This window comes from Balaenoptera physalus, assembly GCF_965194825.1.
Source record: "Balaenoptera physalus genome assembly, chromosome: 11".
In the NCBI taxonomy this organism is placed as follows: domain Eukaryota; kingdom Metazoa; phylum Chordata; class Mammalia; order Artiodactyla; family Balaenopteridae; genus Balaenoptera; species Balaenoptera physalus.
In genome coordinates this window covers 95,446,488-95,472,439 of record NC_138896.1, presented here as the reverse complement: position 1 = coordinate 95,472,439, position 25,952 = coordinate 95,446,488, and the positions used below count along the sequence as shown (strand labels likewise).

The 25,952-nt window shown below is 38.0% G+C and overlaps 1 protein-coding gene across 13 annotated transcripts in view; it reads right to left on the bottom strand.

The window, feature by feature from the left end:
- Positions 1-25,952, bottom strand: part of CHL1 (cell adhesion molecule L1 like) — a 199,743-nt gene that overhangs the window by 18,339 nt on the left and 155,452 nt on the right. For all 13 annotated transcript variants that reach the window (XR_014250530.1, XM_082412116.1, XM_082412112.1 and 10 more), the window contains 8 exons: positions 22,455-22,595; positions 22,017-22,128; positions 20,467-20,633; positions 15,895-16,060; positions 9,637-9,761; positions 5,882-5,983; positions 5,501-5,698; positions 3,888-3,958 (listed from right to left, as the gene is read on the bottom strand). Coding sequence is in view for 12 of the 13 variants with exons in the window: in XM_082412116.1 (XP_082268242.1) it covers positions 3,888-3,958; positions 5,501-5,698; positions 5,882-5,983; positions 9,637-9,761; positions 15,895-16,060; positions 20,467-20,633; positions 22,017-22,128; positions 22,455-22,595 (1,082 nt within the window). In the remaining variant the exon portion in view is untranslated. The remainder of the gene's footprint in view (positions 1-3,887; positions 3,959-5,500; positions 5,699-5,881; positions 5,984-9,636; positions 9,762-15,894; positions 16,061-20,466; positions 20,634-22,016; positions 22,129-22,454; positions 22,596-25,952) is intronic.

Here is a 25,952-nt window from a genome sequence, read left to right as displayed (position 1 = left end):
CATATATAGTGTTCTTACAGAATTTGCAATGCTTCTGGACTCAGTCTACTTTACTAAAATACTTATTAGAGGGATTGGATGGAATTAAGTTGAAAGTACAGCACTACATCAGCAAAATAATTTCAAGTCTATGCCTATTCCAGGGTGAATACTTAAATTAGCTAGGAGGAAAAAATATCAAAACAAAAACTTTCTGAGATTTTCATAGTCATTGTTTATGTTTTGCTTTCCAAGTTTTGCCCCAAGATATTTTCTACTCTCATATAGATATAAATTCACCAGAGGCTTTAGCATTGCCCGGATAAATCAGGCCACAAGCTTTTAGTTCCATACTACAATCTGCAATTACAATTTCCTTCAGTCCCAACTGACAATAAATGTGTACAAATACTATGATTCAATTTACACATGTTTTGCTTCAAGAAAAATAGTTACATTTGATAAAGCTCTCTGGAAAAATTTAAAACTAACTGTGCCACCATAGGCAACACTTTTAAGAAAAATCTTACCTAAATTGCCAGCCTCCTTGGTGCCTAGGCTCCCAAAGAAACTGCAGGAATACTTTGTATTTGGCTCTCAGACAGTGGACAACAAAACCTCAGCAAATTCTCAAATAGGCCCCCACCAAAGATAACAGACCAGAGGAGCAGTATGGAGCCAGGGATGTGAGTGGTGGGGAAACACCACCAGCCTTCCCTCCGCTCATGAAGCTGCTCGGAAGGAAGGAATCTCTATAAAAGAGGTTCTTAACTTGATGGCTAGGCACCTCTAGATGGGGTCCATGAGTGCCCTTCAAAGGATCTGAAAAGCCGTGAAACTGTTAGCAAAACTTTCTATGTATAATTTTCTAGAGCAAAACTATACTTCTATCGTATTGTCAAAGAGATCTATGGACAAAGCAAGGTTACAATGAGTCATCTAGAAACTGGACAGATTTTCTGTACTGCCTAAATTCATTTTAAAGGTGATGGATTTTCTTATTATACTTGCAGTAGAAATAATAAATCCTACGTCCTTTAGTAGTGAAACAACTTGGCTGTGATCATACAATCAGGTAACTGAAGCAGTTCCTATTTCCCAAACATTAGTGAATTGGGTTTTTTTTGTTTGTTTTTGTTTTGTTTTTGTTCGTCTGTTTTCTGGAGTCTTTGAGATTAGAAATTTGCTATTTTATAGAAGTTCAAATTTAACATAAATACATTTACACGTAAGAACACAGGGAAAAGTCAAGCAAAACTCATCATGGTATAATTATTTAACCAATCAGGGTGCAGTGGGCTCTTTTCCTCTGTTTTGAGGGATAGGATATTATCATTTTTTTACACTTAAAACATGTGGGTGAGTCATGACCTACCTAATACAAGAGAAGTGAATCTTAGAAGATAATGCTAACTAAAAAGATTAGTTCTATCAGTAAGTTCAAATTTAATACATTACATTTAAAAAAATTTTCTATCCTTAATATTAAATGTGACACATTTTAAAGATAATTCATATATAATAGAACATGAGCTAAATAAAATAAACTGAAATTCATTTTTGACTGTAATATAAGGTTCACCCATTCAATGAGTAAATGCATATTCATTAACAAGCTACATACAAAAGTCTGTATATTATTTTCCTCCATTGAATTTTTCAAAATGGTATTGTTTTATTTCTCATGTATTTGCTTATTGTCTGTCTCTCCAACTAGATTATACATTCCAGGAGAACAAAGACTTTTTTTTAATTGCCATAAATAAACCAAGGACCTCATAATACATTACTTTTATTCATATTTAATGCTAAAAAGAAAACAAAACAAACAAAAATTAGGGACAACTAGTCTGTTCCTATTTAACCCTTTTGTGAAAGTTTTTTTTTTTTTTTTTTTTTAAACAAATTGCTTCTCTCTGGTTATTATCTTGTAGACAGGAATTATTTTGTGAGTCAGTCTTTGGATGGGACCTGGTAATACGTTCACAGTGTGCGCTTGTCAACTTGGGGAATTATCTGGCATTTAACTCCTTTTTACAGGATAATCGATGCAAAACAGTAACTGATGAGTAAATGTCCTTAAACTTCACTGGTTGTGCTTATAGTTGTTAGATCTCTGACATTTCAAAATGATATGAAACACAATGGAGTATATTATGAATGTAATTGTCAACATAGTTCCAAATCTGAGTACTTTCTTCCTCTGGTCAATTAATTACTAAATTACATTGTCATTTACTCTTCAAAGACAAGTTGTAAACACTTTCATGGTATAATCCCATTCTTCCAAGAAGAGAGCATTAGTAATCAGTCTTATATATCTTTGGGGGGGGGTGTGTGTGGGGGGGTGATTTATGAATAAGATGATCAGTAAGAAGGACTGCAGATTCCTGCCCTCTTTTCATTACTGACTCAGGGCATGGCATCTGGATAAGGTCACTAAACTGATAGTCCCAGCTTCTCTGGACAGAATGTAATGCTGATACCATGGAGCTACTGTAGCCCTCCCAGAAGAGTGGTGAGGATTACGGAGCTAATGTTAGTGGAAAATGGTATACTTCTCTGAGGATCTGACCTGGTAATTATACACTATTACTGTCACCTAATCAATCAGTTATATCATCTCTCTTACAGAAATTTCCATGGAATTTAAAAGAAGATAAGATACTCTAAAAGAATAAGATACCAACATAATTTCAAATTCTAAATTAAATAATCATCAGGACAATGTGGTAGCAGCTATTTATGGCCACATATTCAAGAAAATAATAATATTCTTGAATATATTTAGTTTCTGTATATTACCAATTTTTTTTTTCAAATTTGCAAAACTTAATTTCACTGAAATGGGAATAAAGGGTTAGTTTTGACATAAAATTACTGACTACATATTTTGCAGGTATGGGCAATGTTATCATATAAGACCAATATATGATGAAGAAAAAAGGAAATCAAACTTTGTACATTCTAAAATTCTTCAGAAAATCACATCTGAAATGAGGTGTGGAAATAAACTAATATATTCCAGCATACATTCAAAAATGTTTGTAAAATTCAATGAATTCAATGTCGGAAAACTATTATTTATCAGAATCTTTGGATGGCAATCTACTTTCAAGTAAGTTAAAATACTTGTTCATCAAACATGTCAAAATAATAGAGGGGGAAAACAGCTTTCCACTGTTACAGAAGAAATTTAGAAATGACATTCAAAAAAATTAAAGTCATCTGAGCAGATATAAGATGTTATGCCAAATTCAAGGAGGAAAGTCTATTTTAGTAACTTTTAACAGAGACGTATATAAAGAGAAAATGAGTAGGGTTTGAAATCCAAAGATATTCATGTTGAAATCTTAGCTCTGTTGATTTCTAGTTGTGTGGTGATGGGCCAGTCTGTCTATCAGCCTGGACCTCCGTTTCCGTATCTAGAACACGGTGTTAATGATGCTCTCTTGACAACATTGTTCTCAGAATGTGAAATGAGTATACAGAATGCCTAATAGTGCTTAGTAAGTGGTGACTATTCCTTGCGAGTCATCCTTTTGATACGAATAATCTTTATTAGTCCATGTACCAAAATTTACTGAAAGACTTTCAGTGTTGTTTTGAATGGGAGAGGATTTAGAATATTGGTAATAAAAATATTAGGAATTGTAAACTTTGGGGTATGGATTATAATGGAATCAACCTGTGTAACCTTTCTTAAGTTATCTACCACTGTTAAACTCTATTTCACAACATTCTAATCATGATGATCTTTAAAATATACAAATAAAATATATTTATAAAATATACAAATCTTAGCCCTTTGTTCTTAAAAGATATTGTTCTATCATTATACTTAGCATGTGGACCTAAAATAAGGAAAAACACACAAAGGTAATAAGTAACACATAAAGAATCCTCACCTCCCATTTGATAATCATTTCCTTGGGTTGAGAAGCTTGAACCCTTATGTTTTGTGGATTCTTGTCTGGAGCTGAAAAGTTACAAGTATTAAAATTACTTTTTCACACTGTGTGGTCCATAGATAAATCATCATATCATCCCTCCTCCCACAAAAAACAGATTTTTAAAGACTTTGATTATATTTGTTTATTTCTATCTGGCCCAGTTTGAAAAAAGATTTGCGGCAGTTTTTTTTTTTTTTTCCCCAGCTGTACTGAGATATAATTGACATATAACATTGTGTAAGTTAACATTATGTTACGGTGTACAACATAATGATTTTAGAATGTATATATATCACATATATATAATATTTATATGTGTATATTGTGAAATGATCACCATAATAATGTTAGTTAACACATCTATCACCTCACATAAGGCAGCTTTTAAATATATATTTTACTTCAGGGAGTAAAATCGTGTTCATGGAGTGATATAATGATTATTCAATGGAGAGTGGAAGGTTTTCTTTACCTGTCTTCATTTTAACCCTGCTCTTTAAAGTTTAAACCTTCTTTTAAAAATCTAAACCCACGATTTAAATATACATTTTAAGTTTTAAATCTGCTCTACCTTTTCTATTAGAATTGTTAGAAATTTTGTTGTGAATATTTGCCTCGAAGTGAATAAAATTAAAGATCGTGTATTAATATCAACAGCCAAGTTTTAGGGGCATCAAATAGGAAACAGCAGTTAATGTGCCCATGAAATATATTCAGATGGATCCATTTTATAAACAAGGGCTAAGTATGGAGTTTAGTGCCAAGATGAATTTATACTAAAATCATACAAGTATCTGATTCAGTTATTATCTCCCCTTGCTTTTTCTCAATCCTAAAAGGGAATTCTATCCTAGCATATTTATTTCAGCCAGAGGGAAAAAAAACCAGGCTATGGCCACATTGATACCCAATCCCAATTCAGTAATACAAATTTCAGCACTGTCATTATTTTATTGGTTTATAACATTATATAAGTCTCATCCTTACAATATTATAGTTTGAATTCTGTATATACTACTACAGCATGCTCATTCTTGAGAACTTTTTTAAAAAGCATCTTGGGAATTTAGATAGGTATTAGATATCCGTTTAGCTATTGAGATACAAAAATACACTAAATGGATGAAATTAATGGCATTAGATGCAATGAAAATTTAACAAGCTGCCTATAACATGTCAAATGTTTTATTTCAGAAAGTTGAAATGAGGAGAAAAATAAAGAGAGAAAGTTGACTTTCTCCCTATATACTGAACTTCAGTTTAGAACTTACTTTATGGTACCTGATTTTAACACAATACTTAGCTATCAGAAATTACTCAGAGTAATGCTTGTTCATGTACCTCCTTGTAATATCCTGCTATCTATCAAACATTTACATACGACTTTTGAGACTGATGTACTTTAAATAGTTTGCGTGCTGTTAAGTTTACAGAACTATTCAAGCTCTCTACTGGGAGAAATCTAAAATCCTACACCAGGTTATCAATCCTTTTCTTTTTCCTCCGTAGATGTTCAAAGATGCAACAGACTAAAACTTGTTAGGAACTTGAGGTGTGAACTTACATACCTGCTGGGGGTGTTTCATGATGGTCTGATGGCTGGCTAGGCTGGCTTCTCCCTACTTCATTCACGGCTATGACCCTGAACTGGTATCTCACATACGGAGCCAAAGATAACATGACTGTTGTTTCCTCTCCTTGGACTCTAGTCAATTCTTCCCACCTTCCAGGTTCCTCTCTGTTTCCTTCAAATTCTATAATATACTCTGGCAGTAGGAACATAGAAAAACACATTAGAATGGATTGAGAATGTTGAAGTTATACTAAGATTTATATACAATATTAAACATTTTAAAGGATGTTCTAAGGATAATCCACCCTTGGTGGTATTAATGGCTTCAATATTAATTTTAACTCTGGAAACTACAGTTATCCCAAGTCTTCCCTACCGCTAATATTGCTGTTGTGATCATCTCCAGCCTCCCATGTCAGCCGAACACTTCTGTTCTGTCTTTCAGACAAGTGAAGGTTTTCTGGTGGATCTGGAACATCTGATTAATAATGAAAAATAACGGTGAGGAGAAGGCAGATCAATGCCTTTGTCGATCCCACTTCCTCACTCAGGCACACTGCAAGCCCCCTTCCCCTCGGGGCCCCTGTCTCCACTCTGAACTGCCAAATCTCACCAATCCTTCTGGTTCTATTTCAAATGGATAGGGAGGGTGGGAGGGAGATGCAAGAGGGAGGAGATATGGGGATATATGTATATGTATAGCTGATTCGCTTTGTTATAAAGTAGAAACTAACACACCATTGTAAAGCAATTATACTCCAATAAAGATGTTAAAAAAAAAAACCCAAAAAACAAATGCAGCTTCCTTCACATCTGTACATTCCTTCCCTACTGTATTACCTCACTCTATGGTGATTCCCAGTTCTCAAGGGGCCATCTTTGCCCACCGGCATCAGAATATTTTTTAGGAGTAGTTATTAACGATGAAGATTTCTGGGCCCTATTTCTCTGGCTTACTGAAAGAGCTGGGCCCAGGAGTCTGCATTTGTAAACAACTGTCCTGGTGGATATCATGAACAATGAATTTTGAGAAACATGAACTTGATCAAGGAGACCAGTATCTTCCAGCTCACATGCTTACTTATATGCCTGGTTCATCTCCTGTATGTGACTAAACGGATGTTCCAGAGTAGGAACCATATTTTATTAATTTTTGCACCACCCACAGTGCCTTGCACATAAACGTTTTGCGACTAAATAATTAAGTGAAAAATATATTATCACTTCAACCATGCATCTAATTATCATATTAGAGCAATAAATTTAGGCCCTATGACTACAGGAAAATAAGAGAACATGAACTCAGGCTTTCTTTTCTACATGGTTTGGATTTTTATTTTAATTTGTAACAGTGAGTTATCAGTATATTATAGCAACTTTTATACTCTGTTGGCCTGGAGTTCTAAAGAAGAGTAGGAAGGGCGTTTATATGGGAAGAGGAAGATATGGCACCGAATGTTGTGACAGAGACTAGAAAATTGAGTAGGCGATGACAAATTTTAAGTGTTAAACTACATGGAAATTTCTGGTACTTTAAAAATAAAAGGAGCAGTTAAAAGAAAATCTGATCCCTAATGATCCTGACTTCCAAACTTTGGTTTCAATTCTCCCATGTATTCAAGGACATTTATCTTTTCTCAGAGGAGACAATGGAAGTAATATCTAATGGGGCCTTCTTATGGGCTCTTTCTTCTCCAAGTGGGAAGCAACATCCATGGCTCCTGCTGAGTATTTGACAATTGTTGGAAATTTATACTGACAAAAAAATTGTTTTCAATTCAGAAGAGAATGTGTTTATTTTAAAAATGTGGTCAGTGGCTGCATCCACACTGTAGAGCCTTAAATAAGAGCTTATTTCCTCAACAGGCTTGAGGATCTCTGAGCTCATAGAACTTAGGCTCCTGTCTTCAGCACTTACTAAGGGCACTCATTTCTGACGTTTTCTGAACCAACCAAAGCGGCCTGTTTTGTCTGACATTAAAATCTGCTCTTTCCGAGAATCACATGGAGCTACGATTGATGGACTGCAGTTGAGACCTAAACGAATGATGCTTTTAAAGGACGTTTCTGGCAAGGCTTCTGAAAGTAACTTCTGTTTAAAATGGGTCAAGCATAGACTTTAAAACACTGTTTTCCAGGAAAGAGAGTCTTTTAGAAATTATACATGGATTTGTCATTTGTTACTGTCAGTTATGGGGCTATGCTTCTTAAAATCAGAGGCTGGCCTGAAAATTAGAATGCAAATGCCAAGAAGTGGTTAAGAAAATGCAGCCTATCTCATAGATTATTTTTTATTATTTTCTTTTCATTCTAAAAACACTTGGTAATTACCTCATAAGTAAATAGTACATGTAATCCTAGCCACTATTTATTTAAAATGATCAAAATTGAACAGTTCTAGAAGATGGCAGCCTCATTACAAGACAGATGTATTAAATTTCACAAGAAAATTTAGATGGCACGTACCAAGTGGTAGGGACCCCAGTCTCCTTGCCATTGCTCAAAATACTCGGGGACAAAGGTCATGGATCGTGACATTTACACTCATAATTGTCCTGCCTGGGATAAACTCCAGTTTACATTAGGCTCAACTATTTTGTCTGGAGAATTACTACTGGAATGATTACTAAGGACTGAACCTTTCTGCCCCTGAGGTAGCTGAAACATATCACCTAAAGGTTTCATTCTTTTGAACCAAGTTCATACCACCCCTACCACCTGGGAACTACATTTTTTTTTTTTTTTTTGAAAACCCAACATGGTGGCCATTTGCTTCACTTGAAAGATGGTGGTCATTTATCTCACTTAAAATATAGTGGCCATTTGCTTCACTAGGAGAGAACCTGCCTATTTACTCATTTTTCACCAGCCTACCTCAAAAGAGACTGAATTCTTTCCTCTCAGTCTGTACCCATGGTAGGCAACCTACCTGTGAATCCCAGCAACCAAAGCGCTAAAGATACAAATACCTGTTAATAATCAGGATTAATCTAGACATATGGCAAAGGTGTTTAGGCCAAATCAAACCTCTTCTAAGGACTATCAGCAAACTCAAGGAAAACTAAATGGTACCCACTGAAACAGAATTATGAGAGAAAACTGTAAAAATGTCTTTATCAGTCAGGGTCCCAGCAGAGAGTAAACAGTTCACACAAGTTAGGGTACTTCAAAGAGATTCTAATCAAGACTCTTTCAAAAGATGTGAGCGGGATATCCAGGGTGGGGGGTGAGGGGTGGGCAGGGCAGTTACTGGAATCCCATCAGAGGGAGCTGTGTGGACAAAGCCTCTGAGAGAATCAGTGACTTTGGCAGAGGGACACACACAGCCAGCCTGCAGGGAGGGATTATCCAGAAAAAAAACACTCTCCCCCCACTGCCTCTGCTGCCAGGGCTCCCCGACGGCTGAACCGAATGAAAGCTTGAGGGTAAGTGGTTTGTTGATGTCCACACAGGTCAGGTTTCCAGATTCAGAGAGCTGGTGGACGGTGAATCTGGAAGGGAAACTAGGAGAGCTATCCAACAGACGGTCTAAGAGCTATCAACATGGGAAACCGCAGGGGTAATCGCACTGATTACACCACTGAGGTGTGCACATTGTTTTCTAATTAGTATTATTATTTTAAAAAATCAGAGGCCTTTCTTTGCAGAAGAACCCTTGAAGTCCCTCCCTCCCCCCCTTCCTGGGACCCTGGGAGCTGAGCTGGGTCTAGGCCACTGGTTTAGGGCAGGACCACTGTTTAATCACCACTGGGCCCCTACCCTGACCCCTCCATGCTAGCCCATCTCCATTCCTCAGCCACATTTCTCTCTGCACTAGGAAAGTGTAGCTCAGGGGTCTTGGGAACTCAAGCATGCTTCAGTTTTCTTTCTGCTGATAGCATCACCTACCTCCCACTGCTTCTGGCAACATTACCCAAGTAGAAAAAAGAAGTTAAGCATCAATTAACTTCTTTAGAACCAGAAGAGGCGAAAGCATTCGAAAGTAGGGTCACTCTTTAATTGAAAATTTCAAACTAACAATAAATTGCACGGGCTTAAATAATCATTGGTTTAATTGCCTAAGAACAGTGGAATTTAATCAGTAATGGAGAAGAAATGAACAAAGATTTCTTTATTCGTTAGTGCACTTACCAAGGACAGTTACTTGAGCCATAGCAGCAGTGCTATCTAGAGCAGTGTGAGCTGAACACGAGTATACACCTTGGTCTTCTACGGTGACATTAGATATCGTCAAATTAGCTCCATCAATAAGTATCCTACCAGGAAAAAAGTGAGTCTATGATGAGGATGAAACAAACAGAAACAATAGAAATGTAATCCTTTCAAAACTAAATATTCCCCATAGAAAGCAATTTAAGGAAGAATTAAAAAAAAAAAAACTTGTCCCATAATGCAAATTTTATTAGAGAATGCCATACTTGAAAACTGGAAAGTATTATTCAAGCACACACAAATGTCTACAAGCCATGAAAGGGATCAGGTTGGTTGGTTGGTTGGTTGGTTTTTAAATTGCCAAATCCAACCATCTGTGATTCATGGGTCAGTGACGGAACCATCTTGCCTGGTGTGTCTGAAGAGTGTACCATACCTCACAATAGCTAAGATAAATTTGAATAATCCTTAAGGTATGTTTAGGGAACCACCTACATAGGATCAACTTGGGTGCTTCTTACAAAGGCAGATTCCTGAATCACACCCCAGTTCTACAGAACCAGAATATCTGAGATGAGGTCTGGCAATCTCTATTTTTGACAACTTTCTCTTTTCTCCATCCTTCCACCTCCCACATAGAATGCACTTTAAGATGTGATAAAAAGTGAACTCTGTGACTTATCTGAACAGTAGATGGCAGACTAGTACTTCTTTTTGCAAATCATTTGGTACTGGCTTTTTATTATTTGTTCTCTTTTTGCCAATTTGTAATTGAGTTTACTATATGAATTTTTAAAATATGAATTATACCTTTTACCCTATGCCTGTGTATTGTTAGCGTAACTATTCAAGTATTTTTTAAAAAAATAAAGTTCCATTAAATCTGAGATATATTCACAGCAGTGTGCTGTTTAGTTGAAATAATGTCTTCCTTGTGGGGAGGGAGAGAAAGTCTTAAATAATTTAGTTTCTTAACATAAAACTCATATAGGCTGCTGAAAAGTTCGAGTTATAGAAAACCAATTAAAACTGTAGTAAAGTCAAACATGGTTCTGCCCTTTGATTATAGACAAAGTCAGCCCCTTACCCCTCCACCAATCACTGAATGATTTGCTAATCAATACTACCTGGTATTGCTAGTCAAGAATCTCACTATGATTGTAATGATAAAGCTTTGACACAGTTTCTCAGTTCATGTTAGTTATGTGTCCATTTGGTACAAATATCAGAATATTACATACACTGACAATTTTGCAAAGTTTACCTTCTTAGATGAAGAAATACAAATTAATAACCTCTTCAAGAGGGCTGTTTGTGCCCTGCACATCCACGAGGGCCCCGGGGAGCTGAAATGTAGCCTACAATCTTCTTGCCAACACTTGTACCCTGGTGTGGGGCTGCTTCACGCCAGAAAGAAAGGGCAACTTAAGGGCAACTTTTCTGTAACGCACTGTCTTTTAAAACTCACAAATGTACCTCGTTTTAATCAAGGTAGAATGACCCCCTGGTCCTTGAAATCTGGTAGGTATGATGTACCCAGGGAGGTGATTAAAAATTTCCTTTGTTAGGCTCAGTCCAGTTTCCAAATCAGAACTTTTGGGAATAGGACAAGGGCCACTGCATTTGAACATGATACCTAGGTAATTCTGGCTCACATCAAAATCTGACAATTATTTGTGTTAGCAAGGATACACTCTGCTATGCTGAAGTAACAAACAGCTCCAAACTCTCAGTGCCTAAGACCACAACTCTTTATTTCTGTCTTACACTATGTTTCCATCATAGGTCAACTGTATTCTGCTTGAAGAAATCCTTGTTAAGCACATAATACATTTTAAAAATGGTTTCTACTCTACATAGAACCTGTTCTCTGGCTTCATCGTCATCTCTGTTCCTCTCAGTCTTCTCCCCTGTTTTTACCTGCTTAACCACCTCCCATGAGAAACTTGCCATCATTCTACAACCTCTCACCTCCTTCATCTGAAATATCCAGAACGCTAGTCCCCGAACCATGTTAACCTCCAGTGTTTTCTTGCTCCATTCCGTCTTGTAACAAATTTCGCTCCAGGCAATATTAAAAATGTTGCTTTCTTTGGAGACCTGTGTTTGAGGCTCAGTTCCACCAACTATGACTTGTATAATCTTGCACAAAACTTGGAGCCTAATTCACCTTATTTAAGAAATGGGGATAACAATATTTTCTTTCTTTTCAGGAGAAGTAAATGAGGGAAAAACACATAAAGTGATTCGTGTATAGAGCCTGGCTTACTATGTCCTCAAAGAGTGTTAATAATAATATTAATCAAATTGATTTAATTCATTGTTGGCTTGTAACTAATCACATTTCTTAACGCCCCCAACTCCCATTCCTCCTGCCTTTCTGCTTGAACAAATTACCTTAGTTCCTCTTTTCTTAGGAAGAGACCCTTCTATCCTTATAATCTCTGCCTAATCTAATGCCTTATAACCTCTGCATTCTTATTCCCCAGCCCTGAGTTCTACCCCATTCATCTGCTGCCATTTCTGAGGGGGAAAAGAAGCCCTTCCTTGATGCCAAGATAAAGCCCTCCCACTTGTGCTTTTGACACCTTTTCCCTCTCATCCACCTATTCACGGACACATGGACACATCCCATATCCCTCTGCCATCCCTCTCCTTCAGGACTGGGTCGTTCACTCTGTCTATGGTCATGAACAGTCCCCATTACATTTGTCAAGGACAGTCTAAATTTTAAAAGTGGTTTGATAGCATATCCATACTCCATTTCATTTTTCATAACAATATTGTATTGTCTAGAGCCACCTGCAGGTTAGAAATCCACAGAAAATTCCTTGAGGTCATTTCAGCCTTCCTAATAGGTTTACTGTGAGGATAATAGAGGGAAAGCATGTATGGGAGGCACTAACATAACATGAGGCACCCAGCAGGTATAATGGTCCAGGGTAGCAGTTTCCAACGCTTCTCATACCCCTGTACATAACAGGGGACAAAAGGGGAGACAAGAAGGTATTTTACTTCTCATTTTCCTCTATGTGCCTTTGCATCAGAAATTTAACCACTTTCTAGGTAAAAGCTTCTGGTTCCCAGCCTAGTGACAAGGAGAAGGTGTCCCGGCAGAAGGTGAGAAATGGGAGCTTACTAATGGTTCTACAGAAATTTAGCAGATAGCTGTGATCTCAACTCCCTGCTACAATTCCATGCCTGCTCCTGGCTCCAGTCAAGACCAGCCTGCAACAGTCACTCCCAGCCCTTCCCACCCCAAATATCACTTCTGTGTTAAGGAAAACTAGAAGAATGTCTGCATTACTTAGGTGACTCAGAGAGCCAGAGGCTCAATTGAGTGTCAGCCCCAGCATCCTGCAGAAGCTATAAAACTGAGTCACACAAAGAGGCTGGTTGGAGAGTCTGGATTCAGGGCCTAAATATGCAGGTCACATTACCAACAAGGCATGAGTCTGATTCCCTTCTTGGCTATAACCCAGAGGTTATACAGAAGACCCCAAATAACTACACACTTGACAAAAGAGGGAGAATTTGGGGGGGATCTGAGCAGTTGACAAATCATCTCACACCTAATCAAAGGCTGAAGATCTCTGTTGCAACGTGTAGCCTGTTAGGTATCAACAATTATTCTCCTTTTGTGTCACTGACAACTGGTTGCAGTACATATACTGCCTTTCCACAAACATGAAATACAGAGGAGGGATGAGATGGAATAAATTAAGTACCCAGGCTGAGACCAATCAATGCCTTTATATAGAAGTGGCACACACACCCACAAATACGAAAAAAGACCAAGCAGGTAACAGAAATGAGACAAGACTACCAGAGAAATGAGGAGAATGAGTCATCACAGCTAAATTGGACTGAGTACTGAGTATATTCTAAGTGCCTGGTGTTGACTCATAATAACCCTATGATGAAGTTACCTTAAACAATTTTTTTGAACTAAACTATGTTATAGAATATAAAACTAAGGCACAGAAAAGTTAGGCAGCTTGTCTAAGGTCACAGACCCAATAAGTGACAAAGCTGGGATTCAATCCCAAGCCCCTGGGTTCCAGAGCCCATGCTCTTAATGATGACACTGCCACCATCTCGCCTAAGGAATGCAAGTCCTGTCTAAAGACCTTCAGATTTAGTTTTTCAGAATGATGAACAACAAAATAAGACGGCGGGTGAGATTTGGATCAAGGATGGTCAAATTTTAACCCCTAACTCAGCAACAATGCGAAAGGAAGAGGAATGTCCTCTGCTTCCAAAAGCCAGTACACACATTCATTAAATATTGACTGTTTTCTCTTCCTTTGATACACTTAACAGTGTTTAAATATAGTACTAGTCAGCGTCTAGTCACACTTACTCTACATTCTCTCTTCTACACTTTTACATATTCTTTACAAAGAAGCTGGAAGGCTCAAAAATATACTTGTCAATACTTACCAATGGGAAGGATCTGAGATATGATTTAGCTTCCACCCATGAGATAAATTCCTATGAGACTGGGAGGTAGAAGAGAAATGGGCACCATCTCCCCTGGGGACTTGTGAGCAGACAGCGACTCTGGCAGATATAAGAGCTGGCAGTATTGGACTCACCAGGAGAACCAGTGGGGTGAGGGGGGCAGTGAAGACGGCAGCAATTTCCAGACATGTGAACTGCAGCTGCAGTGCCACATCACCGAGAACCCAAAAGCTTAGTAAGCAGCACCCATAGACCTATCTCCTCCACTCTTTCCAATGGTTTTGTGAGCACCCAAGCCCATGCAATAAATATTCCTCAAATAGCAGGAGCGGTTTCTGTTGCCTGCACTCACAGGATGGTACAAGTTACATGAAAAATCGGTAGCAAAAATGAGGAGAGAAACGTGTGGAAGTAAAGTGAAACAAGTACACTGTTTGACCCTTTAAATATTGCCTTAAAGACTGAAATGTAATAAGCAGTTTTTATATTTTAATTCAGTGTGTATACTTTTACAACTATTTTTCTTTCAAATGCAAGGTTTAATCCCAAGCAAATATTATGAGATACTATAATAGTTTACCATAAGTGGGTGTTGTATTTTGTTAAATTCTTTTTCTGCATCTATTGAGATGATCATATGGTTTTTATCTTTCAATTTGTTAATATGGTGTATCACATTGATTGTTTTGTGTATATTGAAGAATCCTTGCATTCCTGGGATAAACCACACCTGATCATGGTGTATGATCCTTTTAATGTGTCGTTGGATTCTGTTTGCTAGTATTTTGTTGAGGATTTTTGCATCTATGTTCATCAGTGATATTGGCCTGTAATTTTCTTTAAAGACATACCAATTGCCGAGAAACACATGAAAGGATGCTCAACATCACTAATCATTAGAGAAATGCAAATCAAAAACACAATGAGGTATCACCTCACACCGGTCAGAATGGCCATCATCAAAAAATCTACAAACAATAAATGCTGGAGAGGGTGTGGAGAAAAGGGAATCCTCTTGCACTGTTGGTGGGAATGTAAATTGATACACCACTATGGAGAACAGTATGGAGGCTCCTTAAAAATAGAACTACCATACGACCCAGCAATCCCACTACTGGGCATATACCCTGAGAAAACCATAAATCAAAAAGAGACATGTACCACAATATTCACTGCAGCACTACATACAATAGCCAGGACATGGAAGCAACCTGAGTGTCCATCAACAGATGAATGGATAAAGAAGATGTGGCACATATATACAATGGAATATTACTCAGCCATAAAAAGGAATGAAATTGAGTTATTTGAAGTGAGACGGATGGACCTACAGTCTGTCATACAGAGTGAAGTAAGTCAGAAAGAGAAAAACAAATACCGTATGCTAATGCATATATATGGAGTCTAAAAAAATGGTACTGATGAACTTAGTGGCAGGGCAGGAATAAAGACACAGTCATAAAGAACGGATTTGAGGACCCAGGGGGAGAAGGGGAAGCTGGGACGAAGTGAGAGAGTAGCAATGACATATATATAGTACCAAATGTAAAACAGATATCTAGTGGGAAGCTGCTGCATAGCACAGGGAGATCAACTCAATGTTTTGTGATGACCTAGAGGGGTGGGATGGGGGTTGGGAGGGAGGCTCAAGAGGGAGGGGATATGGGGATAAATGTATACATTTAGCTGATTCGCTTTGTTGTACAGCAGAAACTAACACAACATTGTAAAGCAATTATACTCCAATAAAGATAAAAAAAATAGTTTACCTACCTGCCATCCTCTGTGCCATTAATTTCAAAGGCTTCACCATCTTTACTCCAGGATAATTTTAAACTGTATTTCAAATGTGAGTCACATTTGCTCTCACAATGTAATTCAAGTGTGTGTGATCTGGGGACACGAGGATTCTTAGGAGAAACTCTAAGTTTTGTAGCATCTGTTTTTACAAAATAAAGATACTAGTTAGAGCTACAGAGCACAGCTTACTTTGCTATCAAGTGCCTGCAATTTAATCAACCAAAATAGTCAACACTGATAGTCAAATCCTCATGCAATGTTTGTCACACTGTTATTTCCTAACATCACATATCATTACTATTTTCATTCCTTCCAAGCCAGGGCACCTGGGTAGAAGTATTATATTAATAGCAATTTCCCAAGAGTGTAAGCAAGCAAATGCCTCTGGATATTGAAAATAATATAAATTGTCCTTCTAGTGCTTCTGGACATGTGATCAAAATACCATAAAGAGGAAATCAATTAATTTTCTATTAACTTGTTTATTATTAACTCAAATCTGAGGTTAAATGGTGAAGCCCATGCATAGATGAACTAACAACATGAAGGTGTGGAATGCGAACATAAGCACCATGAACGTGGAGGCTTTGCTTGTTTTGTTTCATTCAAGTAACTCCAGAGCCCAGAAGGGAGCCTGGGTACAGTAGGTACTCAATACGTATTTGTTGAATGAGTTACAGTGAGTCATATTTGGAAAGTAAATTAGTAATATCAACAATATGAATAAAATACCTAGGAATAAAAATAAAATACCTAGGAATAAACCTACCTAAGGAGACAAAAGACCTTATGCAGAAAACTATAAGACACTGATGAAAGAAATTAAAGATGATACAAACAGTTGGAGAGATATACCATGTTCTTGGATTGGAAGAATCAACATTGTGAAAATGACTATACTACCCAAAGCAATCTACAGATTCAATGCAATCCCTATCAAACTACCAATGACATTTTTCACAGAACTAGAACAAAAAATTTTACAATTTGTATGGAAACACAAAAGACCCCGAATAGCCAAAGGAATCTTGAGAAAGAAAAATGGTGCTGGAGGAATCAAGCTCTCCAACTTCAAACTATACTACAAAGCTACAGTAATCAAGACAATATGGTACTGGCACAAAAACAGAAATATAGATCAATGGAACAGGATAGAAAGGCCAGAGATAAACCTACGCACACATGGTCACCTTATCTTTGACAAAGGAGGCAAGAATATACAATGGAGAAAAGACAGCCTCTTCAATAAGTGGTGCTGGGAAAACTGGACAGCTACATGTAAAAGAATGAAACCAGAACACTTCCTAACACTGTACACAAAATAAACTCAAAATGGATTAAAGACCTAAATGTAAGGCCAGACACTATAAAACTCTTAGAGGAAAACACAGGCAGAACACTCTATGACATAAATCAGAACAAGATCCTTTATGACCCACCTCCTAGAGAAATGGAAATAAAAACAAAAATAAACAAATGGGACCTAATGAAACTTAAAAGCTTTTGCACAGCAAAGGAAACCATAAACAAGACGAAAAGACAACCCTCAGAACGGGAGAAAGTATTTGCAAATGAAGCAACTGACAAAGGATTAATCTCCAAAATATACAAGCAGCTCACGCAGCTCAATATCAAAAAAACAAACAACCCAATCCAAAAATGGGCGGAAGACCTAAACAGACAATTCTCCAAAGAAGATATACAGATAATTCTCCAAAGAAGATATACAGATTGTCATCAAACACATGAAAGGATGCTCAACATCACTAATCATTAGGGAAATGCAAATCAAAACTACAATGAGGTATCACCTCACACCACTCAGAATGGCCATCATCAAAATATCTACAAACAATAAATGCTGGAGAAGGTGTGGAGAAAAGGGAACCCTCTTGCACTGTTGGTGGGAATCTAAATTGATACAGCCACTATGTAGGACAGTATGGAGGTTACTCAAAAAACTAAAAATAGAACTACCATACAACCCAGCAATCTCACTACTAGGCATATACCCTGAGGAAACCATAATTCAATAAGAGTCATGTACCACAATGTTCACTGTAGCTCTATTTACAATAGCCAAGACATGGAAGCAACCTATGTGTCCATTGACAGATGAATGGATAAAGAAGATGTGGCACATATATACAATGGAATATTACTCAGCCATAAAAAGAAACGAAATTGAGTTATTTGTAGTGAGGTGGATGGACCTAGAGATGGTCGTACAGAGTGAAGTAAGTCAGAAAGAGAAAGACAAATACTGTATGCTAACACATATATACGGAATTGAAAGAAAAAAATTGGATCTGATGAACCTACGGGCAGGACAGGAATAAAGACGCAGACGTAGAGAATGGGCTTGAGGACACGGGGAGGGGGAAGGGTAATCTGGGACGAAGTGAGAGAGTAGCACTGACATATATACACTACCAAATGTAAAATAGATAGCTAATGGGAAGCAGGTGCATAGCACAGGGAGATCAGCTCGGTGCTTTGTGACCACCTAGAGGGGTGGGAGGGAGGGGATATGGGGATATATGTATACATATAGCTGATTCACTTTGTTATACAGCAGAAACTAACACAACATTGTAAAGCAATTATACTCCAATAAATATGTTAAAAAACAAAACAAAGCAATATGAAGCTCAAACATTGGTACCATGGCTGTCTTGGAAAATGTCTGTTTCTTTATAATTGTTTCAAAACATATAATCCTTACTCTTAAGGACCATATTAAAGGCAGATATACTTTACCCCAATGTGGCACTTGGTAATCCTCTCAGAAGCCAAATCTCATGAGCTGACCTCCAACTCCACAATCATGTTCTAATATTTGCTATCTATATGTTACTCAAGAAACTGATTAAAAATTGAAGTGTTAGTAAAATTGAGTTTTTGATATTCCAAGCATGAAATTTGAAGAGGTTATCAAATTGAGTTAATTTCAAGTGAATTACTAAACATCCTACTCCTAATTCTAAATTTAAAGAAATCCATTGAATAACAATTGATACCGTTTAATAAGCACTTATTTCATTTAACTAGACTCTGGGAAGAAGTTCACATTCATTGTGACATTTTACAACAATTCTATGAATATTAATATCTCTACCTTACCGAGAAGATAACTTAAGGCTAAAATGAAATTAAGTAAGGATACTAATATTTTCTACCTAGTAAGGGACTGAGCTGTGATTTGAACTCAAGACTGGAAGAGACCAAAGCTCATGCTGCATAGCCTCTTATTCAATTCCATTCCTGACATTCCTTTTTCATATTTAAAAAGTATGCCCTTGATTCTCATGGATACGATTCCTATATAACCCTTACATATAAAATGGACATTAGAGGAGACCAAAAGCTTATGAACTTGGCCTTCTCTCTGGCCACTAGCCGTTTTGAGTCCACTTTGGGCCAAGCACTGTGTTGGGCAATAGGAATGTGAAGGTTCCTTTGGATTCCAGACTTCACTCTCATTATCTTTCACCTGGCGGAGTTGCTTATCTTTGATCTAGGTTGGTTTTATAAAGTATAAAAAGAATCATCTTCACTGATGTTATAGGAGCATTTTAAAAATTGCACATACCACTTGAAAATGCAGAGAGACATCCACTATAAGTAGACATCAATGAATATTAATATGCCTTAAAAATATAGTCCATGGGGCTGGCATGTTGGATAACTTAGGGTATAGAAAAAAATACGATGAAAGAATAAAAGAAGGAAAGAAGGGTGTGTGTGTGTGTGTGCAGAGAGAGAGACAAATGTTAAGGTAGCAGTGAAAACAGATGATTAAACGAACATGTACCTGTTATCTAAGCAGAGGTAGTAGCAGGCCATGAGAGTGACCTGTCACAGGAAATACAAACCCTCGCTCCATTTACTATAGAACCTTTCTATTCTTTGTTTCCCTGAAAAGGGTTCTCTGAGCAATTTTAAAATCAAAATATTGCTGATGCCTGTGGATCTGGGTTCCAGTCAGCCTGAATCTAGGTGCTGAGATGCTCCTCTTTGGGACACTGACATATCTTGGCACATACTTAACTATTGGGAGCAATTAAAAATGAAACAGGCTGCTTGAGCAAGAGAAAGAATACAGAGCTGTTTATGACTCAAGAAGAGGACAAAACCCTCCTCATTTTGTCATGCCGGAGTCTTTACGAAACTGATCCTTTATGAGTTTATTTGTGAAATTTTTAGTTCAAAGAGTTGAATACTGGTGACATTACATTGAGTTGGTTATTGAAATAAAATAGAGTTACAGGAATACACCGAAATAGGAGACTTTTAAATATTGCTGGTCATCCATCACCAAGAACACCTAGTTCCATCTTACAATTGTATAAAGCCATGGACACATCATCGACATATCCTATAATTCTTGTGAGGGTCGTTTAGATGAAACCCAATCTAGGAGTTTTGAAACAGTCGAAAGAAATTTAACGGATGCCCGAACTTAAATCATATTGTTTCACTTGGGAAAATGAAAAACTGAAGCCATGTGACAATTCATGCAAAGTAAAAACAAAATAAAATTACTTCTAATATCCAAATTGGCTGTGACTGCTGTTTTTCCTTTAGCATTTTCTACCCAACAAGAGTAGGAACCAGCATCTTCTTCCGTGGTCTCGTTGATCTGTAATGTGCCATTCTCATGGAAGTGATACCGTCTGCCTTCAAGGGGTTTTGCTTCTTCCACCTTCTGCCTATAGAAAGTAGAAATCAATTTGGGTTTGATAGAATCCTATACTCTTTTGCAAACTGGCCGCTGATGTCATTCAGTCTTATCCCTTCTTCAGGAGCTTAGCAGACCTTATGAAATGTTCCATTAGAGTTCACAATTTTTCCAAAATAGGCAATAGGTATACATCTTACCTGCCCAAATAGACTGACTGGAGGAAATCTGCGTCTGAGCTCTATGCTTCTGCTGTATTTATAATAGCGCTCAGTACCACTTTGCATCTGTCCTCAGAGTTTAATAAATAGTTTCTGCCTTATTGATGGTGAACCCTTTAGTTAGTCATTGCTTCAGGGTACTAAATGGCAAAGCTAGTAATTGAAAGAGATAATAAACATTCTGAACCTCCTGCTGTCCTAGAGGAACATTGGTCCCTCAGAAATATTATAGGCCAGGAAGTCTTTCCTGTCCTGTGGACATGGATTACATTGACCCTCATCACCCAGCGTCATTTTCTCCTACATTCATCCATTTTCCAAGCATTTGCTGCCACAGCTTGATTCTCCCTATACATTTCACAGTAAGAGGCTACTGGAGAGAAAATATCCAAAGGACAAAGTCTGGCTGCTGTTCACATGAGATTTTACAGGGCGGGCACTAGGGTAAGGCAAGTGAGGCACTTGCCTCAGAGACAAAATTTAAGGGTTGCCAAAAAAAAATCTCAGTATCATCAAGATAAATATTTTAATGAGGTATTTCTAAAAATCAAAAATAATACAGAAAAATCCACAATGAACAAAATATCCAAATTTTAAATAAAGACAGAATCTGACCCTATACTTGGATGACCTTGCCTTGCTCTCCTCATTCTAATCTCAGCCCTGCAGAGCCCTGGGAAAAATTATTTAAGACTAGTTTAACCAAGTTTTTCTAGTGAAGGAACAAATATGGTCGATTCATACAATGACGTGTTTGGAGTTACTATACCAACCAATATATCGAAATTAAATTCAAAATACATGTTGACAAAGTAGTAAACATAGGCAGTTGGAATGAAATGCAAACTTAACAATTATTTAGATAATACCCAAAACAACAACAGTAATGTATGACCTTAGATATATCCGTAATGGAGACCTAAACTACCTATAAAATTGTCTTAGCAATCACTTCAATTTTTTGCTTTCCTTTGTGAGCAAAAATGGCTCTCCATATTTCCCCATGTGAGAGAATACTACAAATCTAGTCAACAGTGCCAGGAAAGGTAGGTAAGTAAGTTTGCTACCTTATTTCTCAGAGGCACTCACTACATGTAATCACTAGACACAGTGCAGCCTGTCAAATGATGGATGAAGAAACAAGGCACAATCTACAACTGACATTCTCTTAAGAAAACCGTGTAACAGCTTACCAGGACACAATTGCCTCGGGTGAAGCAAAGAACTCACAGTGTAAGAAAGCACTGTACCCAACCACCGTAGCATAATTTTCTTCATCTGCAGTTTGTATCAACGGACGGACATCTATTGGAAAACAATATAAATGCAGTTTTAAATGTTCATATAAGTAATACAAGAAAATTAATTTTTTTCTATATCCTAGCCATATTAATAAGGGAAAGCAGTTGAATATCACAGTACGTATTCTTGAATTAGAAAGTATCCCAATGCAATACATTTTTGGAAGTATAACTTTTACTATGAGGTCTCATGCTGAAATGTAAGGTGAAAGTGACTTTGATTTTTCCCCATGTTTTATGTGCCGAGAGTTCAATCTACTTGTGAGTGTGACCGTGAGCATTTTCCTGTAGAAAAGAGCAGACAAATAGTCTGCTCCCAGGTATGCTTACCTACAACATCGATGTTGGCATTGGCAAGGATAGTGCCATGGACATTCGAGGCTTCACACTGGTACACAGCGGTGTGATTCGGTTGCACATTGGTAAAACTGATTTCCCTGGGGGAGATGACATCACCAGAAAATGGATTTCCTACAAGAGATTAAAGACTGTCAGTGTGATAAAAAAAATAGAACCTAAAATATTTATACACTATTCATTAAACGTGTCACACAGTATTTATACTTTAAGACCAGTTTAGGGTGAGTAAGAGTTCATTGAAGCCAATTCTTTAGAATTTCTTAACATCAACCGTGATTTTTGCTTTCCAGACCCTTCTGCAATTTCAATCGTCCTTCAAATGAGTATTTATTGCCAAAATATGTGTTGATCTCTAGCTGCCTGCCTCTCCATACCCACACCCACGAGTAAGATTCCACATTTTCTGTTTAGCACTCAAGTCCCACTATGAACTGAATCTCACTTACTCTTGTAATTGAAGTCCTGATACTGCCCAGCATAAACCACATGACCAACACAGCTGGATCCCCCCAGTCCACCAATATTGACTGCTATCTTCCCCCTTGACATGTTGTTCCTCTGTTTCACTTCTCTGCCCTTCTGCAATTTTCCCATCTACACCATTCATTTCAATTGCCCTGCTTTGCTATTTAACCACTTCAGATAAATAGCTCATATATTTCATTTTCCCAGGGCTAAACTCTTCTTGAGAGCACAGACCAGGTTTTCTACCTTTTCGGCAATAAATCTTACCCCACTGCTTATCCATGTATAATTCTGGAAATATCTTTTGGAAGTGAGAAAATATAATATTTATGGTACTTTATTTTTTTTTAAGATTTATTTATTCATTTATTTATCTTGGCTGCGTTGGGTCGTCGTTGCTGCACGCCGGCTTTCTCTAGTTGCGGTGAGCGGGGGCTACTCTTCATTGCGCTGCACAGGCTTCTCATTGCGGTGATTTCTCTTGTTGCAGAGCACGGGCTCTAGGCACACAGGCTTCAGTAGTTGTGGCACGAGGGCTCAGTAGTTGTGGTTCGCAGGCTCTAGAGCACAGGCTCAGTAGTTGTGGCACACAGGCTTAGTTGCTCCGTTGCATGTGGGATCTTCCCGGACCAGGGCTCGAACCCCTGTCCCCTGCATTGGCAGGCGGATTCTTATCCACTGCACCACCGGGGGAGCCCCATTCCCACAGCATTTGGCCATGTGCCAAAGCACGTGCCCTGCTCTGAAACTACAAACAAGAAGTGGGAAGAGAAACATATTAGCTAGGAATGTTGAATAAGGGGCACAAATGTTAAAATTTTTCATTTATGGGCTTCCCTGGTGGTGCAGTCATTAAGAATCCACCTGCCAATGCAGGAAACAGGGGTTCAATCCCTGGTCCGGGAAGATCCCACATGCCACGGAGCAACTAAGTCCGTGTGCCACAACTACTGAGCCCACACACCACAACTACTGAAGCCCACGCGCCTAGAGCCCATGCTCTGCAACGAGAAGCCACCGCAATGAGAAGCCCACGCACCACAATGAAGAGTAGCCCCTGTGCGCTGCAACTAGAGAAAGCCTTCACGCAACAATGAAGACCCAATGCAGCCAAAAAAAAAAAAAAAAAGAAAAGAAAAAAAAGAAAAAGTGACTATGCTAAGTTTAAGGTCATAGAAAACACTGAATATTACATAATAAACTAGATTATTTATTTAACATCTTTATTGGAGTATAATTGGTTTACAATGGTGTGTTAATTGCTACTGTATAACAAAGTGAATCAGCTATATGTATACATATATCCCCATATCGCCTCCCTCATGCATCTCCCTCCCTCCCACCCTCCCTATCCCACTCCTCTAGGTGGTCACAAAGCACCAAGCTGATCTCCCTGTGCTATGTCACTGCCTCCCACTAGCTATCTATTTTACATTAGGTAGTGTATATAAGTCCATGCCACTTGCTCACTTCGTCCCAGCTTACCCTTCCCCCTCCCCGTGTCCTCAAGTCTATTCTCTATGTCTGCATCTTTATTCATGTCCTGCCCCTAGGTTCTTCAGAACCTTTTTTTTTTTTTTTTTTTTAAGATTCTTATACATCATTTTTCCCTCTGGGAGTGAGAAATAAATACATCTTTACACTTAACTGTGAGCTCCATGGGGGCAAGACCTTGTCTATGTGTTGTACACTATGTTCCTAGTGCCTAAAGAGCAGCTATCACAGAGGAGGCAGTCAGTAAATACCTCTTGGAATGACTGAAAACATTTTTGTTGGGTGGTATTTTACCCATGGCAGAAAAATAGCCCCTGAACGATGGCCACAGTCTAACTGGATTGGATGATTATCTTGGATTATCCAAGGGGGCCCAAAGGAATTATAAGGCTCCTTATAACCAGAGAACCTTTCCTGGCTATGGCAGCCAAAGAGAGATGTGACTGCGAAAGGATGGTCGGAGAAATGCAACGCTGCTGTTTTGAAGTGGGAGGAAGGGAGCCGTGAGCCAGGGAATGTGGGCAGCCTCTAGGAGCTGGAGAAAACAAGGAAAGGGTTTCTCTCCTAGAGCCTCCAGAAAGAAGCACAGCACCGCTGACACCTTGATCTAAGCCCAGGGAGACGTGCGTTGGCCTTCCAACCTACAGAATTGTAAAATAATAAATGTGCACTGTTTTAAGCCACTGAATTTGTGGTAATTTGTTATGGCAACAATAGAAATTTGATACAATACCGTAGGACAATTTATCTCTTAAGAAGCGTCAAGATGAGTAGCTCTTACAAGCTTTTTAACGTTAAAAAGAATTGTGTCTTTGATCTCATCCTGTACTCTCACACCCTACTTCGAGTTTATACAAGTGTCAGAGTAAACCCCATCATCCTGTTCAGTTCTTATACCATTTGCCCCATGGTAAACTGAGTCTGCATAGCATTACAAAAAGAAAAAATGAAACTATGGCCTCCTGTTTGGGTGACAAGTAATTAAACATTGCTCCAAGATGCCTTCTGGGATAGGTATGGAAACTGCAGAGTATTGTGGCATACAGACTTCCAGGAGCTTCCAGAATTCTAGAAAGCCAAGTTCTTTATCAAACAAAAACCACTAGTCCTGACATAAGTTGTCTTTGGTCAGCTCAAAGGGCAAAAATGCAATATAGGGGAAGAAACTTCAGCTCTGGAATTAATCATTTCAGTTCCATTTATGGCTCTAAATTCACTTGGGTTGTGTCCACAATCCAGTAAGTAATGTAATCTCTGAGCCTCATTTGCCACATCTACAACCTGAAGAACAAAAATATCCCCTTTGCAGGGCCCACTAGGAGGCTGAGAAATACTGGATGCAAAGTATTTGAAAAAGGTTAGGCTTGTAATCAATAATAGTAATCATTTTGATTTAATTTTCAAATATTCTATATAAAGGATATGTAATTGCTAAAAATATAAGCTTAAAGAGATTTCAAACCCTTTAGTGATCCACTGTCATCAAACATCCCAATTATAAATGGTTAT